This window comes from Mytilus edulis, chromosome 2 (genome assembly GCF_963676685.1).
Source record: "Mytilus edulis chromosome 2, xbMytEdul2.2, whole genome shotgun sequence".
Lineage (NCBI taxonomy): Eukaryota > Metazoa > Mollusca > Bivalvia > Mytilida > Mytilidae > Mytilus > Mytilus edulis.
The window spans coordinates 72,286,211-72,306,018 of NC_092345.1; the positions used below are offsets into that span (position 1 = coordinate 72,286,211).

A 19,808-nucleotide genomic window follows, 5' to 3' on the forward strand; every position below is an offset into this window, starting at 1 on the left:
ACTAGTCCAAATCAGATTTCTTTTATTCAGATATTCTTAGATATATTTCTTTTTTGGCGGAAGTTACCAAAAATTGTTTTAACTTTCTTTCTTACTTTAAAACACTGATTTAAGATGTTGTACGCAAAATATAATACTGAAACATTTTATGTTCAAGCTAAGATGAAAAAAAGGAATGAGAAACCTTTCTTTTTTCCTATTCTGAAACTACGATTTTTGTACAATTGAAAGTTCAGCTTTGTCGTAATTTCAAGGCAAATGGCGGATTCGGGGGTGGGGACGAACATGTCGTTCACCCTAGGATTGGACAAATTATCGTGTATTGCCTTAAAATCGTCAATATTGTTTTTAGTCTCGCTACGCTTAGTGATATTTTTTTTTAATTTGATAGAATAACGCCTCTTTTAAAAACTAGGAACCGTCCCTAAAGGTGAAAATAGATTTGAACTGTGCAGTATATCTGAGGTAGTTAATGCACACCTTTGTCGTGCATTATCCAGATTATAGCACAGTAAGAACAAAGAGATTTTACCCATACCATGTGTTAAGTCCATTAAAACATGTCCTTGACAGCTGTCACAAGTCCTTTGGTGCATTTCGAAGTGATATAATTTAAGCTCATATATTAATATGTATTGAGTTTAAGCACTAAAACAGCATATTCATGCATGTACTAAGTAAATTAAACACCAAACAATAAATGCATGTGATGCGCTAAAACAGTAAAATTAATAGTCATGCATTAAGCCAATGAAAATTTATATATAATAAAAAAGGATGAAGACAACATTTTATAGATTTAATATGTTGGAAGCTCTTTGCTGGATTTATCTCCATCAGACACTAAATTGAATATTTAAAGCAAAGGAAATCAATAAAACAGATAAATATTTATTCATGCATCTTGTAAATAGATTTGAAAAACCAAATATTGCAGTGCCATGAGATGTCATTTAGTATTGTGGAACATGGTGCTGTACTGAAAGTATATTATTGCATGTACCATTTTGATTCTAATGTTCTTCAGTGTGTGTTTTCTTAATAAAATAATAGATGAAGACATTTTATATTTTGATAAAATTGTTTGAAAAAGACGATCAACTGTTTAAAGTATCAAAAACTATTTAATACTACAAACCAGTTTCCAGAAAATAGGCTATCCACTGGTTAATAGTTTTCAAAAACTATTTAAGGGAAGTAAATATTTTCCCGTATTTTTTGTATAAAATAACCTATGAACAAAAGCAAGTATATTCTTCCTCGTTCTCTACTCTGAACAGTGGCAGATCCAAAACATTTCAGGGAGTAGGCACTGACTGCCTAAGAAGAGGACCGCTCCAGTCATGGTAAGCGTGTCTATTTTATATCATAGAATATATAAGTTTGTCACAAATTTGATGTTTGATCCGAAATGTTATATTTACAAATTATCCAATAATTAAGCAAACTGTGTTCATGTACAGGTATCGTCGAAATAAAATATGTACAACTGCTCTTAGTCTTGCTTTAACAGCCAAATGTATCTATACAACCATTTACTTATAAATATATACTACCTGGAGTGTGTCATTAGTCTGGGACACCCCACAAGACTTGTCCTATACGGCACAACTTGTACAAACCAATCAAGAACTCTAAGGGTCACACCGTTATAATTGAAATGATGTTCCCTTGTATTCTTTATTGTTCTCACAATTTCCTGCTTAGCACCCTCTACATTGGACCTGATCTACATTTTACCCACCAAATATATTCATTACTATGTTTTTTATCAAACTTTAAGTATCACCAGATACATATTAATAAAACGTAAAAAAAAAATTTGTTATCCAACTTTTACTATTGCATCACAGAACGATCTAGGTATTTAAAACAGTAAACAAGGAAAATCCAATGTATAGACTACATAATTTAATAAACATTACAGAAACGAAATATTTCTCTTAGATAACAAAACTTAGCTGAAACCCAGGGGGAAAAGGGGGGGGGGGGGTACTGACTATCCTTTCGGGTATAACTGTGCCGACAGCTCTTGCCAAATCATACCCTGTTCTAACCAGAAAACATTGAAAAACATACCCTGTTCTAAACAGAAATATCGAAAAACATACCCTGTTCTAGACACGCTCAGAAAATGTATACCCTGTTCTAGACCGTATAAAATAGATGCTGTTCTAGGCCCAGTTCTAGACTGTATCTTAAACAGTTAAATAAGCGATCCTGTTCTAGACAAATACTTTGTTTAAAAAAAGACCCTGTTCTCACCAGCAGGGCATGAAAAAGCGACCCTGTTCTAACCAGCAGACACGAAAAAGTGACCCTGTTCTAACCAGCAGGGCATGAAAAAGCGACCCTGTTTTGCGGCACACACATACCACTAAAATATAGGAAGTAACCCCCGGGGGCTGAAACGCATACAAGTAGAATTAGTAGAATACGTCAGACGTTTTGCAGACCTTGGAATGCGTTATAGCTAAAAGGAGCTTTTAAAATATGTTATTGTTTTGTGACATTCCGGCTTTATATTAAGCTTTTGATCATTTGATATAATATGCATACATGTATTTGCGCGTAGCACCCCCCTTTATTCACAAGGACAATTTACATTTACGTTTTTAATGCATTATTGAAATCAAGACACTTGAACTTATATAAGATTATCAGTTTTTAAAAGTTAACGTTTTGCACCAGGTACAGGGTGAGATAAACGTCCATTGAAGAAAACTATTTGGCAGTTGCCAGATTTTTGAAATCATTATTTGTCCTTAAATAACCAACCTAGCCCTTAAACAGCATTGTTTTATTCTTTCAAAGGTGAATATTTATTGGTTAATGTTATTCAATATTATATAAGGAAGTATAATCGGCTATTAATATAGATAATTTCCGTACAATAAACAGATAGTGAAGTACACAATCGTATACATGTATGTGTATGTATAGTCATTGGGGTTTACAACCACGTGAGTACAATCTTAATAATTTTCTTCTTTCTTTTAGTTTGATTTTTTCCGATATTGAACATCACCATTTAGCCAGAATAGCAAATATCATTCATTAATACCACAAACGATTATTGTAATTAAGTTAAAATGAAACGAAAGCTAACACATCTCCTGTGTTGTATAAATTAATTCGATGTTGCTTATCAGTAATTTTCATGGTAGAATATTTGACCTTTAGACAAATACCCGACCCCCTTCCCCACCAGAAGCGCGATATATCAGTAGTTTAGTATTTTACTTATATTTTTAAAGAAAGAATCTGAAATGACAAAAGTGTCGAATTGCTAATATTTTTTATGCATGTATGGCATGTTTTATTTTGGTGTCATCGCGGACCAATATTCGTCTTTTTAAACAAATATGTCCACTAAAAATAATGATGTTATTGTCTGAGATCATGTATAGTTTTTCACAAGAAAAACAAAGGGAGCAACATTTTTATATCGAATGCATTTTGTTTGTAATACCGGGTTATAATCAAGCGCTGTCATCTGTGCATTAGGCAAAAACTGAACACTCATGGTTCTTCGTGACGCAAAAAAAAAACCAACCCACCTAACTAGTTTCGAGTATAATGTAAACATTTGGTCAACAAGCAAATATACTAACCAAATTTTTTTAAGGTGGGTCTTTACATTTTTTAAATATTTGCAGTGTACTTTTTTCAAAGTATATCTCGATCCGTTTCACAACTTTCTACAAAACAAACTATTCAAAGATTCTTAAAGATACCATCATAATTATGATGTAAGTGTTACCATGAACATTTTTTATCGCATCATTTTTTCTCTCAACAGTTTTTGGAGTCAGAAACGGAGTTTGTAATGTGAGATATTAATACCTTGATAGAGTAGACTTATGATGTCAACAGATGACATAGACACAGGCGAACAATGGACTCCAAGCTATGGACAATGTAATGATGACCAGGTAGTGGACAGCGCGTATGCTTCTGGTGACAGTCTTCCTAAGGAACACCTTCTAAACAGTCTTCCCAAGGAACACCTTCTACACAGTCATCTCAAGGAACACCTTCTACACAGTCATCCCAAAGAACACCTTCTATATACACAAACGATGTCGGATTCAAACTCAGATAAAGAACACATGGTAAAATTTTATTGTATACACGTCGTTAAAAGAAATACTTGTATATCATTTTGGTTTTCTTTTCACGTGTTTTTGTATACAGTGGCAGACGGGATCCAGAAATTTTGATAAAAAGGGGAGGGGGCGCTACCGTCATGCTTCAGTGATTCCCTATATAATCAACCAAATTTTTCCCACAAAGGAGGGGGGCGGCCCCCAGGCCCCCTTGATCTTGCCTATGGTATATATAAAACAACAAGGTACAATCAACTATTACAGTATGTAATAAAAATTAGGCAATTCTCGAGGAATACACTTTTGAAATGGTTGCACAGTGAAAAAATCAATACAATTCAATAATACAAGCTCCAGAAAAAACAGGGGTCCCTTATGGTAAAAGTGAAATTCTATTGTACATGAAACAGAAAATGTAGCTGACAAAGCCAGTTAAGTGTCGAATTTGACCGGAAATATGAAGTATATGCAAGTTCTTAACTGAACTATTCACATCTACATCTATTGAATAAACAAACCTCTATATGCATTCTGAGCCGACATTTACTTGCCCAACGTAAGATGATATTACATAAATAGTGTCTTGGCTAATTTCTGAATTGTTAAAGAATCCAATTTGCTCATCAATAGACTTTTTTCAATGAATATGCAAAATTTAGAAATCATGCACATTTTATAATTGTATTACCGGCAACTTCAATTTCAATTTTACTTTGGGATATGGTTGGAGTACAATACGTTATTTTTCAATAAACTAAATTTTTTTTAAAGAAAAACTGGTAGGTTGATGCTTCTTTACATTTTGTTTTTGGAAAATCTGCGATTGAGTATCACGCTTTAAATGATTTCTCTTAAATGTTTGTATTTTAAGATATTTGAATGAAAGTGACACACACAAAGCTTTATAATTTTGCTTCATGTACATATTTCTTAATGAGATACATCTTACGAATTTAAATTTAAATTAGAATTACAACTGATTTTCGATATATCCAAATCAACGGACCAACTCTGATCATTGGTCCTAGACTACATAGATTAACGGACCGTTACTACGCAGATAAATGCATTTTACTATTATGTATCTCCATTCAATTGTAGATAATCGGATCGAGTCCTCAATAAACCGAATGATGCCCTTGGAAATTAAAAAAAATATGGATTCTTATAGATATAATAAGACATTTAACAAAATTTGGTACGATTTTACTTCTTATAGGATGCAAAACAGACTGGTACGATTATAGAGAATAATAAACAGTGCGTTTTTGAGGTTTATGATGAGATTCAGAAACTGATCACTCATTCTGACATAGAAGAGAAGCTAAAGGAAGAATTAACAATAGAGTTTGGGGATTTGTCTGTAGAAATTGGGAGACTTAAAGAAGAGTTGATAGAAAGTGAATGTCCTATAGTTGTAACAGGTATTTATAGATTAAATGCTCTTACAAACTTACTATCATCTATATGAAGATTTGTTTTAAATCCGGCAGCGAATACAATCCATATAACATACAAATCCATACGAAATGATATTGTATTGATAGTTGTTAAATGTCCTGCACGGTCAGTTTTGAGTAAACCCTTTATAGAAAAAGTTTTGTAAATACTAAATCAGTAGGGATGATAAGTGTTCATCGTAGAGATTGAATTATTTGAAAAATCTAAACAGACTCTCCAAAGATAATGTGCAAACATGCTCTTTGATAAGGCAATATTCCTTTTTTTCAAAATAAATTATAGACAAATTATAAAATTTATCACTAGCATACTATAATACAAAAACCACCGAAACACTAAGTTAGTGTCGGATTGATGTAAAGCAATTGCAAGTCTAGTAATACTAGCATCGTGTGATCATTCCTTTGTTACACAATTACAGTAAAATACTAAAAGTATGTATACGGAGTCTTCCGAATAAGATTTTTTGCTATTGGAATTCGGATTGATGTTAGAGTGCGTGGATGTTAGGTGTCAGTTTTGTACAAAGGATTACAATGTATATATTCTACATGTCTTATCTTGGAAAATACTAGTACAGCATTTTGCCATCCATATCAGCATGTTATTGGTTCAATTGTCAGTGGGACGAGAACTTTCCATTTGTCTTTTATGAGAATACCTTACCTTCAGTACACACACACAGTCTCTAATGCATAAGTTTTTATAAGAGCAGATCCGAAACTCTTTAAATCAAATCTCAATCAGGCTAGTAAGAAGTTTGATTCATATAAAATATTTTACAACTTATTTTATTTTAGATTTTATATAACTAACAGGATTAATTAAACCATGTATCGAGTTTCAACTTTTAGGTGAGACATCAGCAGGTAAAAGCAGTTTTATCAACCTACTAGTTGGATATGAACTTCTCCCTTCTTCTGTATTATCATGCACATCAACTATATGTCGCGTTAGGAACAGAAAGGAAAAGGCTCTGCTTATAGTCGATGAACATGACACAGTGACCAAACTACCCCTTCCTCCCAATATAGACGCAGAAACCATGAACGAGAAACTAGGTCAATATGTCAACCCTGGCGATGGTCAGGATTGCTATAAATACGTGGATATAGACTGGCCCATACCAATTCTTCAGGTAAGATGCAATGCTTGACATCGTAAAAGCAGCATAGCATAGTACGTATCTTTGGTGATACAAACAGTGTTATAAGAAAATAAAGATACAAAGTAGACAATAAGAATAATAAGACAATGGCAACAACAACATGGCCGAAAGACGAAATTAAAACTTGAAGATCAAGCCCCCCTACTCATGATTCCAACGACCCTAAAACTAAAGCAGTTTCAGTTCAACTGTCGTGCAAACTTTACGAGATGGGGTAGAGAAAACACGGACTGGGCTTATAATATGGATATATTATAAAAGATGTAAATATATCATTTACATCTACATATTAGGTTTTTTGTTTCCTTATTGTTAACCTTCCTTTTTTTGGTTTCTCCTCACGTTGTAAATATATCCTAAATTGTTCACATTGAATTTGTTTGACGTAACGTACTGCATGTATAATTTATAATTACTAAGTCAGGAATTTGCAATTGTAAGTAGCGAAAACAATCTATCATTGTAATTGGTTTTTTTCAGGATGATGCTGTAATTGTTGACACTCCAGGAATTGGAACAAGTTCAAAACTTACATCATGTCTGCTTGATTATCTTCCAAAAGCAATTTCTTTAATCTATGTTATCAACAGTAGCAATGCTGGTGGTGTTCAGAATGATCGAGTGAGTTTCTTACAAAACACACATACACTAACACGTAGTCGGTGTATACCTTATAATGAAAAAAAAAGCAACGATTATAATAACATTTACTACATATGTTATATATATTTCTTTATTCTGGAGTTAGTACAAAATCTATAACATAATGTATACTACAACTGTTCGATTTGCGCAGTCAAAACAATGCGTATAAACTTTAGCTTGACCATGTAAAGCCTTATTTGTGACGTACTATAGTTTTATTTATGACGCCGTGAAAGAATGCAGGTTCCTGAACATTTTGCATCTCCAGTTTCCAACTTATATAAGTTGATTTTCACCGTAAATGTTTCATTATAACAGTTTAAAATGTTGAAGTATTTTTTACGTGATCGAAATAGGATACAAATGTTCAGCAAAGCATTTATTTTGGTTCTATTGAATATGAGCATCCAAGCATCTATTTAAGTATCGTTTATTACTTGCAATAATTTCATCGATTTAAATAAAACTAAACACCTAGAATTCGGCAACTTACACAAAATAAATCTTCCACACAGACTGTCCCTTTCTAGACTTTGATAATCGAATTCCTCACGGGAAATCGAAAACAAATTTTTTGCACAGAAGAGATGTTTTTTCCCCGTTTCTTTTGTAATTGTATTTTTTAAGGAACATATATTCCTTTCGTCCATTCTGTATGTTTGTTTGTTTTCCAAATTGTGTGCTATGCCCGTGTCTGAAGTTAGAATTACGATTTTAAGCCTATGTATGATTGGTAATTTACAAAGTCAGGGAAGTTTAGAAGTAGTTTTACAAACAGGATATCCAATCGAACTTTTTATTGTAGTGTTGTTTATATAGCCTTTCGATTTAGCGCAGTTCTATTCTAACTAAAAAAGATCTTACGAAATTACCTATTATAAAATAATAACAACTTAATATCTAGTAAGATCTTTAAATATTGTTTTTACCGGTACTAACATTGATATACTTTGTTTGTGATAAATTAAAACACAACTAGGTATAGATTGTTATATAATAATGCAAAGTATGGTCCTACATCCTGTAGATATTATGTGTCTTCATAATTTTTTTAAGACTATTTATGACGTTTTGATACAAAATTCGTCGGTTGTGAACTGATTGATACCTCAGTCTTTTAAAACTTATCAATGTGTTTGTAGTATGGTAAATTCTTGTATTCTTGTCTTTCGTTTTAACTGATGTGCTTTGTCTATACGCCTTTTTGTGTTTCTTTGTTACATATTTGTTTGTTGTTATTGTGATTTATTCAGATTAAGATTATAACACAATGTTGACTGCTGTACCCAAATTTTGGACATTTTTATTTTATTATGGCTGTTTTTTTTGTTCACACATCATTCTGAATATGATGGAATTTTATGAAACTAGTCATACAAGTGAGAGGTTTAGCTAGCTATAAAACCAGGTTTAATCCACCATTTTCTACATAAGGTAATGCCTGCACCAAGACTATTGAAATATGAAGTTGTTATAAGTTCGTTTGATGTGTTTGATGTGTTTGAGCTTTTGATTTTGCCATTTGAATTTGGACTTTCCGTTTTTAATTTTCCTCGGCGTTCGGTATTTTTGTGATTTTACTTTTAAGTTGTTATGGACTTCGAATTATCTTGAAGTAACTGAGAGTTCGCATGATACTTACTATGTGTCTTTTGTCTTTATGTTTTTTTTTCGTACTTATCTGATGAGTAAATTAATGCGGCAGTTTTATAAAATTGAGAATGAAAATGGGGAATGTGCCAAAGAGACAACAACCTGACCATAGAAAAAAACAACAGCAGAAGGTCACCAACAGGTCTTCAATGTAGCGAGAAATTCCCGCTATAGTACATATGTGTAGCTAGTATTCGCGCACAATTAGTACCTATGTATGTTATACATACAGACTGTCTGCTGAAATATCAATCCACCAAACTTTAAAAAAATGTTGTCGATCAAAAAGTCCACCATTATGATATCATCTTTGGTGTAATTGTTGTGAGTATAAGTGTTTTTTCACGACTTAAAACAACGTTTCCAATTTTTCGCAGCTTTGTTTAATGAGACTTAGTCGTTGAAATTAGCATCCGCATAGACGTGTTAAACTGCGAAAAATGAAAGGTTTCGACAAACTGCAAACGTAAAAATTCCAATTGTTGGAGTAAATCGTTAGAACTTTTAAATTTTGACATCTGATTGACACAGATGGTTGAATATACCTCATCACGATTTTTCTAAAGGACCTCTTTTATTGTAGAAATCAAACCTCTACAAACTGTTTTGTTCTCAGTTGTAGTGTAACCCCACTGTCCAAACTTAGATTGAGCGACAAAATACATGTTTAACCTCGACACAAATGTGCCTGTCACAAGTCGTCGGGAGACGTGGTTGTCGTTGTTTGTTGTCTCTCATATTTTTTTGTGTTAGTTTTCATAAATAGGGCTGTTCGTTTCTTCGTTTTAATTGTTTCAACATTTCGTAGTCTTTTATAGTATTTCATATGGTATGGGCGTTGAAGGCTGTATTATGAAATACAGTTGTTCAATTCACTGCATTGGAACTCTTGGTGGAAACTTGTCTCATTGACAATTATACCATACCTAGTTATCTTACATTTGAATATTTCCACTTCATCACATTTGAACTCCATAAGTGTGTTCTACTACGTTTAACATGAATTGATTGATTTTGTGCAATACTTGTATCAGTTTTGTTTTAAAGATTTTATGATATTGTCTAATGATAAAAAATGTGTTTGTTTATATACTACCCCTATATATATATATATATATATATATATATATAACAGTACAATTTATTTTGATAAATATATAGCTACTGAAGATTTTCGAGGCACAGAGCGAAGGTACATGTTTATATAAACTAGATCCAAACAGAGCAATATTTGTATGCAATAAGTGGGATCAAATCTCCAAAAGGGAAGGAAACAAGGTGTCAACATATATTGTAAAAGAACTTAAGAAAAGCTGGCCAAACTTCCAAGAGGACCAAATGTTTAAACTAAGTGCTAAAACGGTAAGTAAAAATTGTACTTACAACATGAATATATAGAGAAACAAGGAGAAAAGCTAAAATCGTGAAAATCGTTCTTGACCTGTAACTTGATAATGATTGTCATGATAAAAAAATACACCAACTATGAAATCAATATCGTTAAGCATAAAGAAATAAAGTCTGGAAATCGATAGATTGATATAAATATTTCTGGCCATATTTAAATAAATGATAAAACTAATTCATTATTAAAAATGAGTCGAACAATGTTTGATCTGCATTGGTCATTTCCATACAATTCGAACAAAAAGTTCTGCGAGATTACCACCGGCACCATGCCTAGCATTCAAAACCAATCAGCTAACTATGTTATATAAAACATAGTGTTCGTAAGTCGATATATTCCTTTCCTCCTTCTGCTTCATTCAGTAAAGCCTCGGTCACACCGTTAAGCATCTGTGGCTTTTTAATGTTTTTTGCTCTTTGGTCGGGTTGTTGTCTCTTTAACGCATTCCCAATTTCCATTTTAAATTTCATAGTTTACATGAAGTATGATGGCATGTATATCAGCTGTTTTTGGCAACCAATAGAGGGAGACTTATACTTGAAATGCAGTCACTTCAATGATTTTTGTTATATGTTACGTCTTTTATAGGTGAACTTTCAACAACTTACATCCCAAATTGAATAGAAATGGGTCATATAGAGCGACTACCACGACATACAAGGTTATAAGAGATACCTTATCTGAAATTTAGATAACGATGTTAAATCTACAAATTTGCGATATATTCTGTTCTTTCCTCAGTGGGACCTGATCACATCTTTATGGTATATCATCGTAACTCAACTTGTACTGTATCAAACGCCGTTGACTTCGCTGTCAGCAAACCATTTTTTTCTAAGTGTTTTAAGTTTACGTTTTATTTGAAATGAAAACTAGTGTGCAAGTTTTTATATATGTTTTACAGGAGTCGGAAATAGTCTTTGCAAATGGACCAGACGCTGGATCTGACAGTTTCAAGGGTATTCTTCAACGGATCAAAGAAATGATTCCTGTTGGCTTGCAAGCTAAAATTTCAAGCCATTTAAGGTATACATATTGATAATTTTCTCTCTTTCCCTGTTGTAATATGTGCGCTGTTCCATAAAACATATTGTCACATTGTTAATCTTGAATGTTCTCTCAATGAAGTCGCCTGTTCTCTTAATGACTTTGACCGTTATGGAATAACCGTTTCACAAATGATATCGGATATGTTCCTTACGTCGTAACTACAATCCCCTTCCCTTTCATGAATGTGACCTACCGAATTAGACTATTTACCGAATTTGTTATCACATAAGCAACACGACGGGTACCGCATGTGGAGCAGGATCTGCTTACCCTTCCGGAGCACCTGATATCACCCCTAGTTTTTTGGTGGGGTTCGTGTTGTTTATTCTTTAGTTTTCTATGTTGTGTCGTGTGTGCTGTTGTTTGTTTGTCTTTTTCATTTTTAGCCATGGCATTGTCAGTTTGTTTTAGATTTATGAGTTTGACTGTCCCTTTGGTATCTTTCGTCCCTCTTTAATGAAAGATTGCACTGCTTGTCGAAGGTATGGTCATTGTTACATACTGCCGACATTTCGTTTTATTATGATATGTGTATTTCAGTAAGGAGAGTACTTAGATAAAAGTCGAGATCCAGTTTCACATGTTTAACAAAATACATATTTTACAGGTGGCAGCACGATTTCATAGAGCAAATGTTGAGAAGAATTGTAGGGAGAATAAAACTTTCTATGAAAACAGAAGAAGACAAAATAAAAATTCAGCGAGACGTTGATGAAAGATTAAAGAAACTAAAACATGACATTAAAGAGGTAAGGATACTTTGATTTTCTTTTTCAAAAGTTCTTTCAAACATACTTTTAAACAAACAAATACATTCGTACATACTAATTAGAAATTTTAAATTAAGTGAAACTATTTAGCTTTGCTTTTATTAAGAAACAAACAATGTTAAATAACATGAATACATGTACATTTACAAGGAGAACACTATGGGAAAAATTATAAATCTTAAAACTAAAAGGCATTGATAAATTAACTACTAACATTCCATTCTTCAACTTGAATCAACATTCACTTAAAGGTACAGTGCACAGTAACAGATGCAGCTGAGTATAAATGTAAACATATATCAGAAAAGCTACACGACCATCTAAAATCAAAAGAGACAGCGAGCAGAATATTTATGTGGTCACTAAACGAATTACCAGAATATTCACAATTTGATGAGATAGGGTATAAGGCTAGACAGATGATAATTGAGAGAATCAGTGATGAAACTCGTGAATGGTGTCAACGTGACGAAATCAGTAATTTTACAAAGGATTTGTACGACATGTTTTACACAGAATGTAGGATTATTGAAGAGGAACGTCAGAAAATAAATGAGGTTTTGTTCGGTGATGAATTATCATTAGGTAAAGGACTTCAGACGCAGCATGAGCCAAACAAGGATGAAACTCATGCTCCGTTGTTTACGAAACAAGAAAAAGTAGTTTTGGCAGTGTCTTCTCCTCTTTGGCTTCCGTTAATAGTCGGTGCTGGAATAATAGCATTGCCATTTGGAGCGGCTGCAGGGTTAAAGGCAGTAATACAAGAAAAGATAAAAATAAGGGAGTACAAGGCAAACAAATTAAAGTATATGATGGAATGGAGCAATGAAGTTCTGAACGAATACAACAAAGATGCTATTTATAAAATCATTTCAGAAACCTATTTAAAAGATTTTCACAAAAGTGTTGAGCGTGTTTGTGAGACTGCGATCCCACTGCAGATCGAAGCTGATGAAAAATATATTAGCAACATCAAAAATGACATCCGTTCATCGAATCTTATTAGAAAACAATACAAACCTCTTGAATACTTGTGTAAAGCCATTCTAGGTAAGATTATGTTTATGGACATAGAACTTTGTGGAAACCAAATTGCTGATGGAAATATCAAAAACCTAAAAGACATGACAGAAATCGGACATGGACAATTTTCTGATGTTCATCAAGTTGAAATAAAAATAGATGACAAATGGGAAAAAGCAGCCATGAAAACTATTAGAAAACCATTTGAGATATCTCAGTCTTATGTCCAACTGATAGAAGTTGAAAATTTGAGGTAAATATAATCTATACAAATAACCTGATCATTAGGATTATTATTTATACTAAATGAAACGAAATGAGATGGCAACAAATCTACAGAAGATGAAAACGTCTTGAGACAAATTTATGAATTGAAGAGGAAGTTTGAAATAACATTGAAATTGTTATTATCATAAAGTTTTATAATTATAACAATAATAATAATAATAATAATAGTACTATTAAGAAAAAACATTATCATAATAATAATAATTACAAACTGTGCATAATGTGGTTCAATTATGACCATATTTAATGTTTACTGATAGTAATGATACTGGTGAATGGAATAAAGGCTACGATTCGCGCGGTCACAATTTGAATCTCAAAGGGTTTGATTTGTGGAGCAATTGCAATAACATTACATTCTATTGTTATTTTTTTTTACCAAAGTACCAATGCATATCATTGCAATAAAATAACTACAGTTATGCTTTAACCATGATGAATATTTGACTTGCACTAAACTCTTTTTGATTTTTCACAGGAAGCTTACCCATCCAAATATAGTCAAATTGTATGGTGTAGGCATCAAGCATAACGCACAGAACAAACGATTTCTTCAAATTTTTATGGAGTATTGTGAAGACACTTTAGAAGATGTCGTTATGAAGAAAAGACAGCCACCTCCTTGCTCTAGATTTAAAAATATATCTGAATGCTCAGCATCGTGGGAATTCTTTGTAACAATGATGTGTGATGTTTGTCAAGGTTTAGAACATATTCACAGCAGGGAAATGGTTCACAGAGATCTTAAGCTGGCAAATATACTGGTAATCTTTTTTCTTGATACCCTTCATCTTTACTACACTTTGAAAACGATTCAGTAGAATCCAATGCTACAGGATGTCTTTGTATGGTAGTGACATAACATCTGTTTTTGTCTCGAAGGATTTGTCAAATACGAAAAATCTGTAATTAAAACTGCTCAAATCATACAATATAAAATACATTTGACACATATTACACATATGAATATGATCAAGTTGCCTCATTAAACAATGACTATAAATAATGACATTTCACATTTTATAGCGGATTCATAATCAGTTCAAAGGAATATAGCTAACGTAGATATCATAAAAAAAAAGTGCAATTGTTCTGATATCAAACCTTTCATTATGATTGTTATATCATTTTTCACAAAATACAGAAACTAAAGTTAGAACTGATGATTTAGTTAAACATTTGCAAAAAAAGAAAATTCAACATTTGACTCAATTTATCAGAGAGAGACAAACATATGTATTTATATATATAAACACTCTACTACAGATCCATCCATTCAACCATTCAATCAACAGTGAAGGTGATACATGGCCGAAAACACATTTCATGTTCGTAACTACTCGAGATATCAGCACAACAATGTCACTTTTTTTTTATTTCTTCAAAATAATTATTTCTATGACTAACATATAATCCTTTACAATAGGCATTCAGCTTATCTGCTCTCTACTGTGCTGCAACTCTAGATTCTTTTGACGGGAAAAGGTAACACTAGGCCACTGAAAGCTGCATTATTATGTTTAGTTTAGGTGGTCTAGTGGTCTAGGGCATTGGACACAGTGCAGGCGGTATTGTCTCGATATCTCAATAGCATGAGTTCGAATCCCGGCGAGGGAAAAATGAGAATTTGCTTCTTTAAATTTGCATATTTAACATTGTTTTGCTGATATTTAGAGTAGTTATGTATATAAAATGTATAGTGAGGGGACATCATCATTATATCGAAGCTTTATGATAAAGAATAATGCGAGGTTTTTGTATGAAGTCTAACATTTGTGAATAAAGGGCCAATTTGGCCTAGAAATAAAGACATTAGTAGTACACCGCTGTTCAATGGTCATAAATCGTTTAGACTGACACAAATCAATGTCACAAACCAAATCTGACGGAAACATATCAACTATAAGAGAAAAACAACGGAAAAACAAAAAAAAACGCCGAACTGCTACAAAAACAAACGCCAACATACATAGAAACGGACTATTTGATAACATTTATATTCTTGACTTGGTACAGGAAATTTTAAAGAAAAATGGTGGGTTGAAACTGGTTTTCTTGAGAGGAGCACAGTTTGTCACCATGTCGATCGATTACTGAAAACCAGAGTCCTCTAAATATAATCTAATAAACAAACTATTGTCTACTATTAAATGCGGGGACATAATTCATGTATAGAACTCATAGATTTTTTATTAACATTTTTATTGCAATTATGTGGTAAAAAGACACGTACAAATATTTTCAGATTAAAAACGGTAAAGCCAAGATAGCTGATGTTGGAATGGCAACAGACGAAACTAGCATCCAGGGAACATTTACAGGTACACCTACCACGATGGCACCGGAAATTTTCCAGGGGAAAATTTATGGAACTTCCGTGGATATTTATAGCGTTGGTATTATATTATGGGAAATGTGGTACGGACGCCCTGGTTATACCTTTCCATGCAGCGAAACCACTGAGGAATACAGATTTATAGCTCAGAATATGACAGAGTTAAGCGTGTTTATCATCAATGGAACAAGACCCGATTTTGATAATAAATTCCAACCTCATAATAATTTACAGTTTTTGATGAAAAAATGTTGGAGTGGGAATCCTACGGACCGTCCAACAGCTGAATATGTGTTAAACAAGCTTAAAGATATGCATTCAAGTTCATAGTAGCAATGACTTAAATGGACAAAAACATTTAAGTGTACAGTAATTGGGCAAACGTTTGTAATAAACTGTTATGTCCCATCGTAGTGCATACCCTTTTTTGTTTTATTTTTTAAATGAGTTTTACACTATTCAAAAAAATCATATATGTATTATCATTTATCAGCCGCAAATGTTATTTAAAGGAAAAAAATAAAGATGTATTTCAAATCTAATTTCAAATTTTCGCATTTCTTTGTGACCTTTGAATTGAGATGACTTAGTCAGTTTATAATGAACGATCAGTGACTATTGTGTATGATAGAAATATATGATTCATTTGGAATTAAAAACAAAAAAGTACTTTATTTGTGGCTTGTTGAATACCTCTATTTGTCTTATCATACCATCCACATACCATGGTTTGTGGTATATACAAATCACAATGTCCGCATGTCTGTCCGTCTTGCTACATTTCCGGGGCCTTACTTATGTACCGTTAGACTTAACCAAACTAAGTATGCAGTTACCAGTACATTATAGGATACTGGTTTATCATATACGATAATCAGGTCACTCTGATCTTTGAACCGTATGATAGTTAAACTTGGTCTGATTTGTGTCCTACGAATGCTTTTTGTACCATAGAACTAACCTTGTACGAACTTGGTATGCCGATACATCATAGGCTTAGGCTGTGCCATATATCAATGTCAGGTCACTCGGACTTGAATTTTTTGAAATAAACTACTTGAAAAATTTAATATCTTTGATAGTACAATATTTGTACTCAATGCTTTTGAACTGAAGCATTTAAATTCACAAAACTCTGCAGAAGCATCAAAACTGACTTATTTGACCATTAATTTTTGAATTCAGAGTTAACGAGACTTTGTTCCGGGATAATTATAATTTCATTCATATTGATCTATCAGAAACCATGTGTTAATCAAAAACCATGCAATGATTATATAAAATGAACAGCTGCAAATGTTATTGCCTCAAATTTAATACTGAGTTTCATCCCTCACACCACAGCAGCAAATAAAACTACATTGCAAGTACGTGGTATAAGCTCTGGGTTGATTAAATACAAGTTATGAGATATAGGAAGATGATGAGTGAGTGCCAATGAGACAACTCTTTATCCAAATAACAATTTATAAAAGTAAACTATTATAGGTCAAAGTATGGGTTTGGATTTCGACTAAAGAGGCCATAACAACAAAAAAAACCCAACCTTTTACTTAGCACCAACTTTTGAAGTTTATATGAGCCTAACTCTATGACATCTTAATGTATAATTTCAAAATGATGACACAGTTAAAATTGTAACGTAAAGGAGAGGCGAAAGATTAAAAAGGGATTTCAAACTCGAAATATGAAATAGACTGACACGTCATGGCTAAAAAAGAAACAGATCAACAGAAGTACACACAACATAACATAGAAGACCACAAACTGTGCAACACGAACCCCAACTAAGACGAGAGGTGATCTCAAGTGGTCCGGTAGGGGAGGCAGATCCTACTCCACATGTGCCACCCACCTTATTGGTCATGTTAGTACATACCCAGTAATAAGTCTAATTCTGTAGGTCACATTTGGGAAAGGGAGATGAGATTGTTATTGCAACATATCCCCTATCATCTTTGAAACGGATATTCCATAACGGTCAACCAACTCGTGATGAGTATGACAACAAACTAGTAAGATTATAGAACATCAAAGATATTTTGATACATGTACTATTTTCAAATTGCTTTAAGATAAACCTGGTATAAAATGGTCGGGATTCTAGACGAACCTTTTCTCGAAGGACTGCAATATTAACTACATGCACCTGAAAGAAACAAAATTGTGTATATATATGTAAAAGAATAGCAAAAGACACCTATGGAACATTAAAACTGTGAAACACTGAAAAAACTGACAACGAATTGGCAAAAGATGAAAACGACCAAAAGGCAAATAATAGTTAACAAAACATAAAATAGTATAAACTTACGACTTAACATTGATAAATTTTTACTGAAGGTGGAATTCCCGTGGTTTGTTGTTATCTGTATATGTATAATACTGGAAATGAACTTAGAAACTTATCCAGGAAGTGTGTGTGCGCCATTGATGTAACTAGTCGCGCGATATAACTGCATACCAAACTTTCCGCAGTTTTACAGTTCACGGAAGTATTTAGTAGTAAGTTTCAATCAATTATAGTTTGTGGAAAAAAGAATGTTTATAAATGTCAGTATTTGCTGATAAAATTTTTATTTGTTTGACGTTTGAAGTTCTGGATGGTCTAGTATTAAATTCTGTGTGATGTTTAGTGGGGATGGCTACCGGGTCGTTCACTATTTTGTACTGTAGTACCAGACGTTGTTCTCGTCTTCTTACCACTAGATGTTTCCATCCAAGGTCCTTCATCATGGAGGTGACATTAGTAATACCTCGGTAGTCTTTACAAACAAACATAGCTGCTCGTCGTTGTATGCTCTCTATGCGGTTAATGTCTTTTTATAGATATGGGTCCCATACAGTGCCTGAGTAATCTTGTTAAATGGATGCTTTGACTGTATATAGTTCATAAGATTTCGTTAACATCTTTTTCGTTTGTTTAGTTCAAAGTACATTCGAAGTTTTAACATCGATATGGGAATTTTGCCTTTTAATTTGTGTAGTTTTTCTAGCGCTAATATAAGTTTTACATCATGTATATTTCATTGACTGAGATGTTATGTCACATAACGGTAAATTAGATTGTAGAAGACTTTCTATGAAAGAGCTATATATTTAAAGCATATTAACAAAATATATCTTACCAAGCTGCCCGATTTAAAAAAAACCCAATGACGATGGCATGATAACAACAATTAGTTTCGTTTTAGTCCTTTTTTATTTTATGAAAGCAACTTATAAGAGCTATCTTCTCATAATTAATGCTCAAAAATCATCATTCATAAAATTGGGTTGTCCATGTTTTATCTACATAAAATCTTGTCATTTTGCACAATCTTTTAGCTCGAAAAAAGATTTCCATGACCCTTTTTGTATATTATATTTAAAATAAAGCATGATATAATCTTTAGTATCGCATATCATATCTTTTTCAACGATGATAATTAAAACACCGACCCAATCTACCTTTGATTCAAATTTTCGTGTTTTTCCGTTGTCAAACGGGACAGCGATGCATGGTTTGTAAACAATGTTACATGCTGTTTTAAGATGTGTTTTTAGTTCCTTTGTAGTTATTCGCCATTATAACTTTTATTTTATTCCGTCCCTACGAACATTTTTTATTCTTCTTGTTATTTTATATTGTATGGAACTATTCATACATTATACAAAACGATTTAAGATTTGAATTCTTTTAAAACCTAATTAAAGTAATGGTAACACCATAAAGATCCCGAAATCGAATTGAATCATCTCAAGTTGTGTGTTTATGTCAACCTTTTAGTTCTAGTTTGAAACAGAACATAAACTATTTTCCTTAATCATTTTTGCCTTTTAAATATTAAAAAACCTTTAGAAGTGTTCTGTTTATGTTTTTCGTCGTTATTCGTTGCATTACTTCAAAATACATAAG

The 19,808-nt window shown here is 32.8% G+C and overlaps 1 protein-coding gene across 2 annotated transcripts; it reads left to right on the forward strand.

Annotated features, from left to right (window-relative positions):
* The first annotated feature begins 2,739 nt into the window (after positions 1–2,739).
* LOC139512870 (uncharacterized) lies at positions 2,740–16,584 on the forward strand. Of its 2 annotated transcripts, none has more exons than XM_071300811.1 (11): positions 2,740–2,814; positions 3,803–4,115; positions 5,329–5,533; positions 6,425–6,708; positions 7,219–7,359; positions 10,198–10,398; positions 11,349–11,470; positions 12,102–12,243; positions 12,516–13,540; positions 14,054–14,339; positions 15,821–16,584. In XM_071300811.1, the coding sequence occupies exons 2-11, from the start codon at positions 3,864–3,866 to the stop codon at positions 16,238–16,240; spliced, it is 3,078 nt and encodes a 1,025-aa protein (XP_071156912.1). In that variant the 5' UTR covers positions 2,740–2,814; positions 3,803–3,863; the 3' UTR covers positions 16,241–16,584. The 2 variants fall into 2 exon arrangements, with proteins under 2 accessions (XP_071156912.1, XP_071156911.1); XM_071300810.1 differs by lacking the exon at positions 2,740–2,814 and adding an exon at positions 2,854–2,963.
* The last annotated feature ends 3,224 nt before the right edge of the window (positions 16,585–19,808 follow it).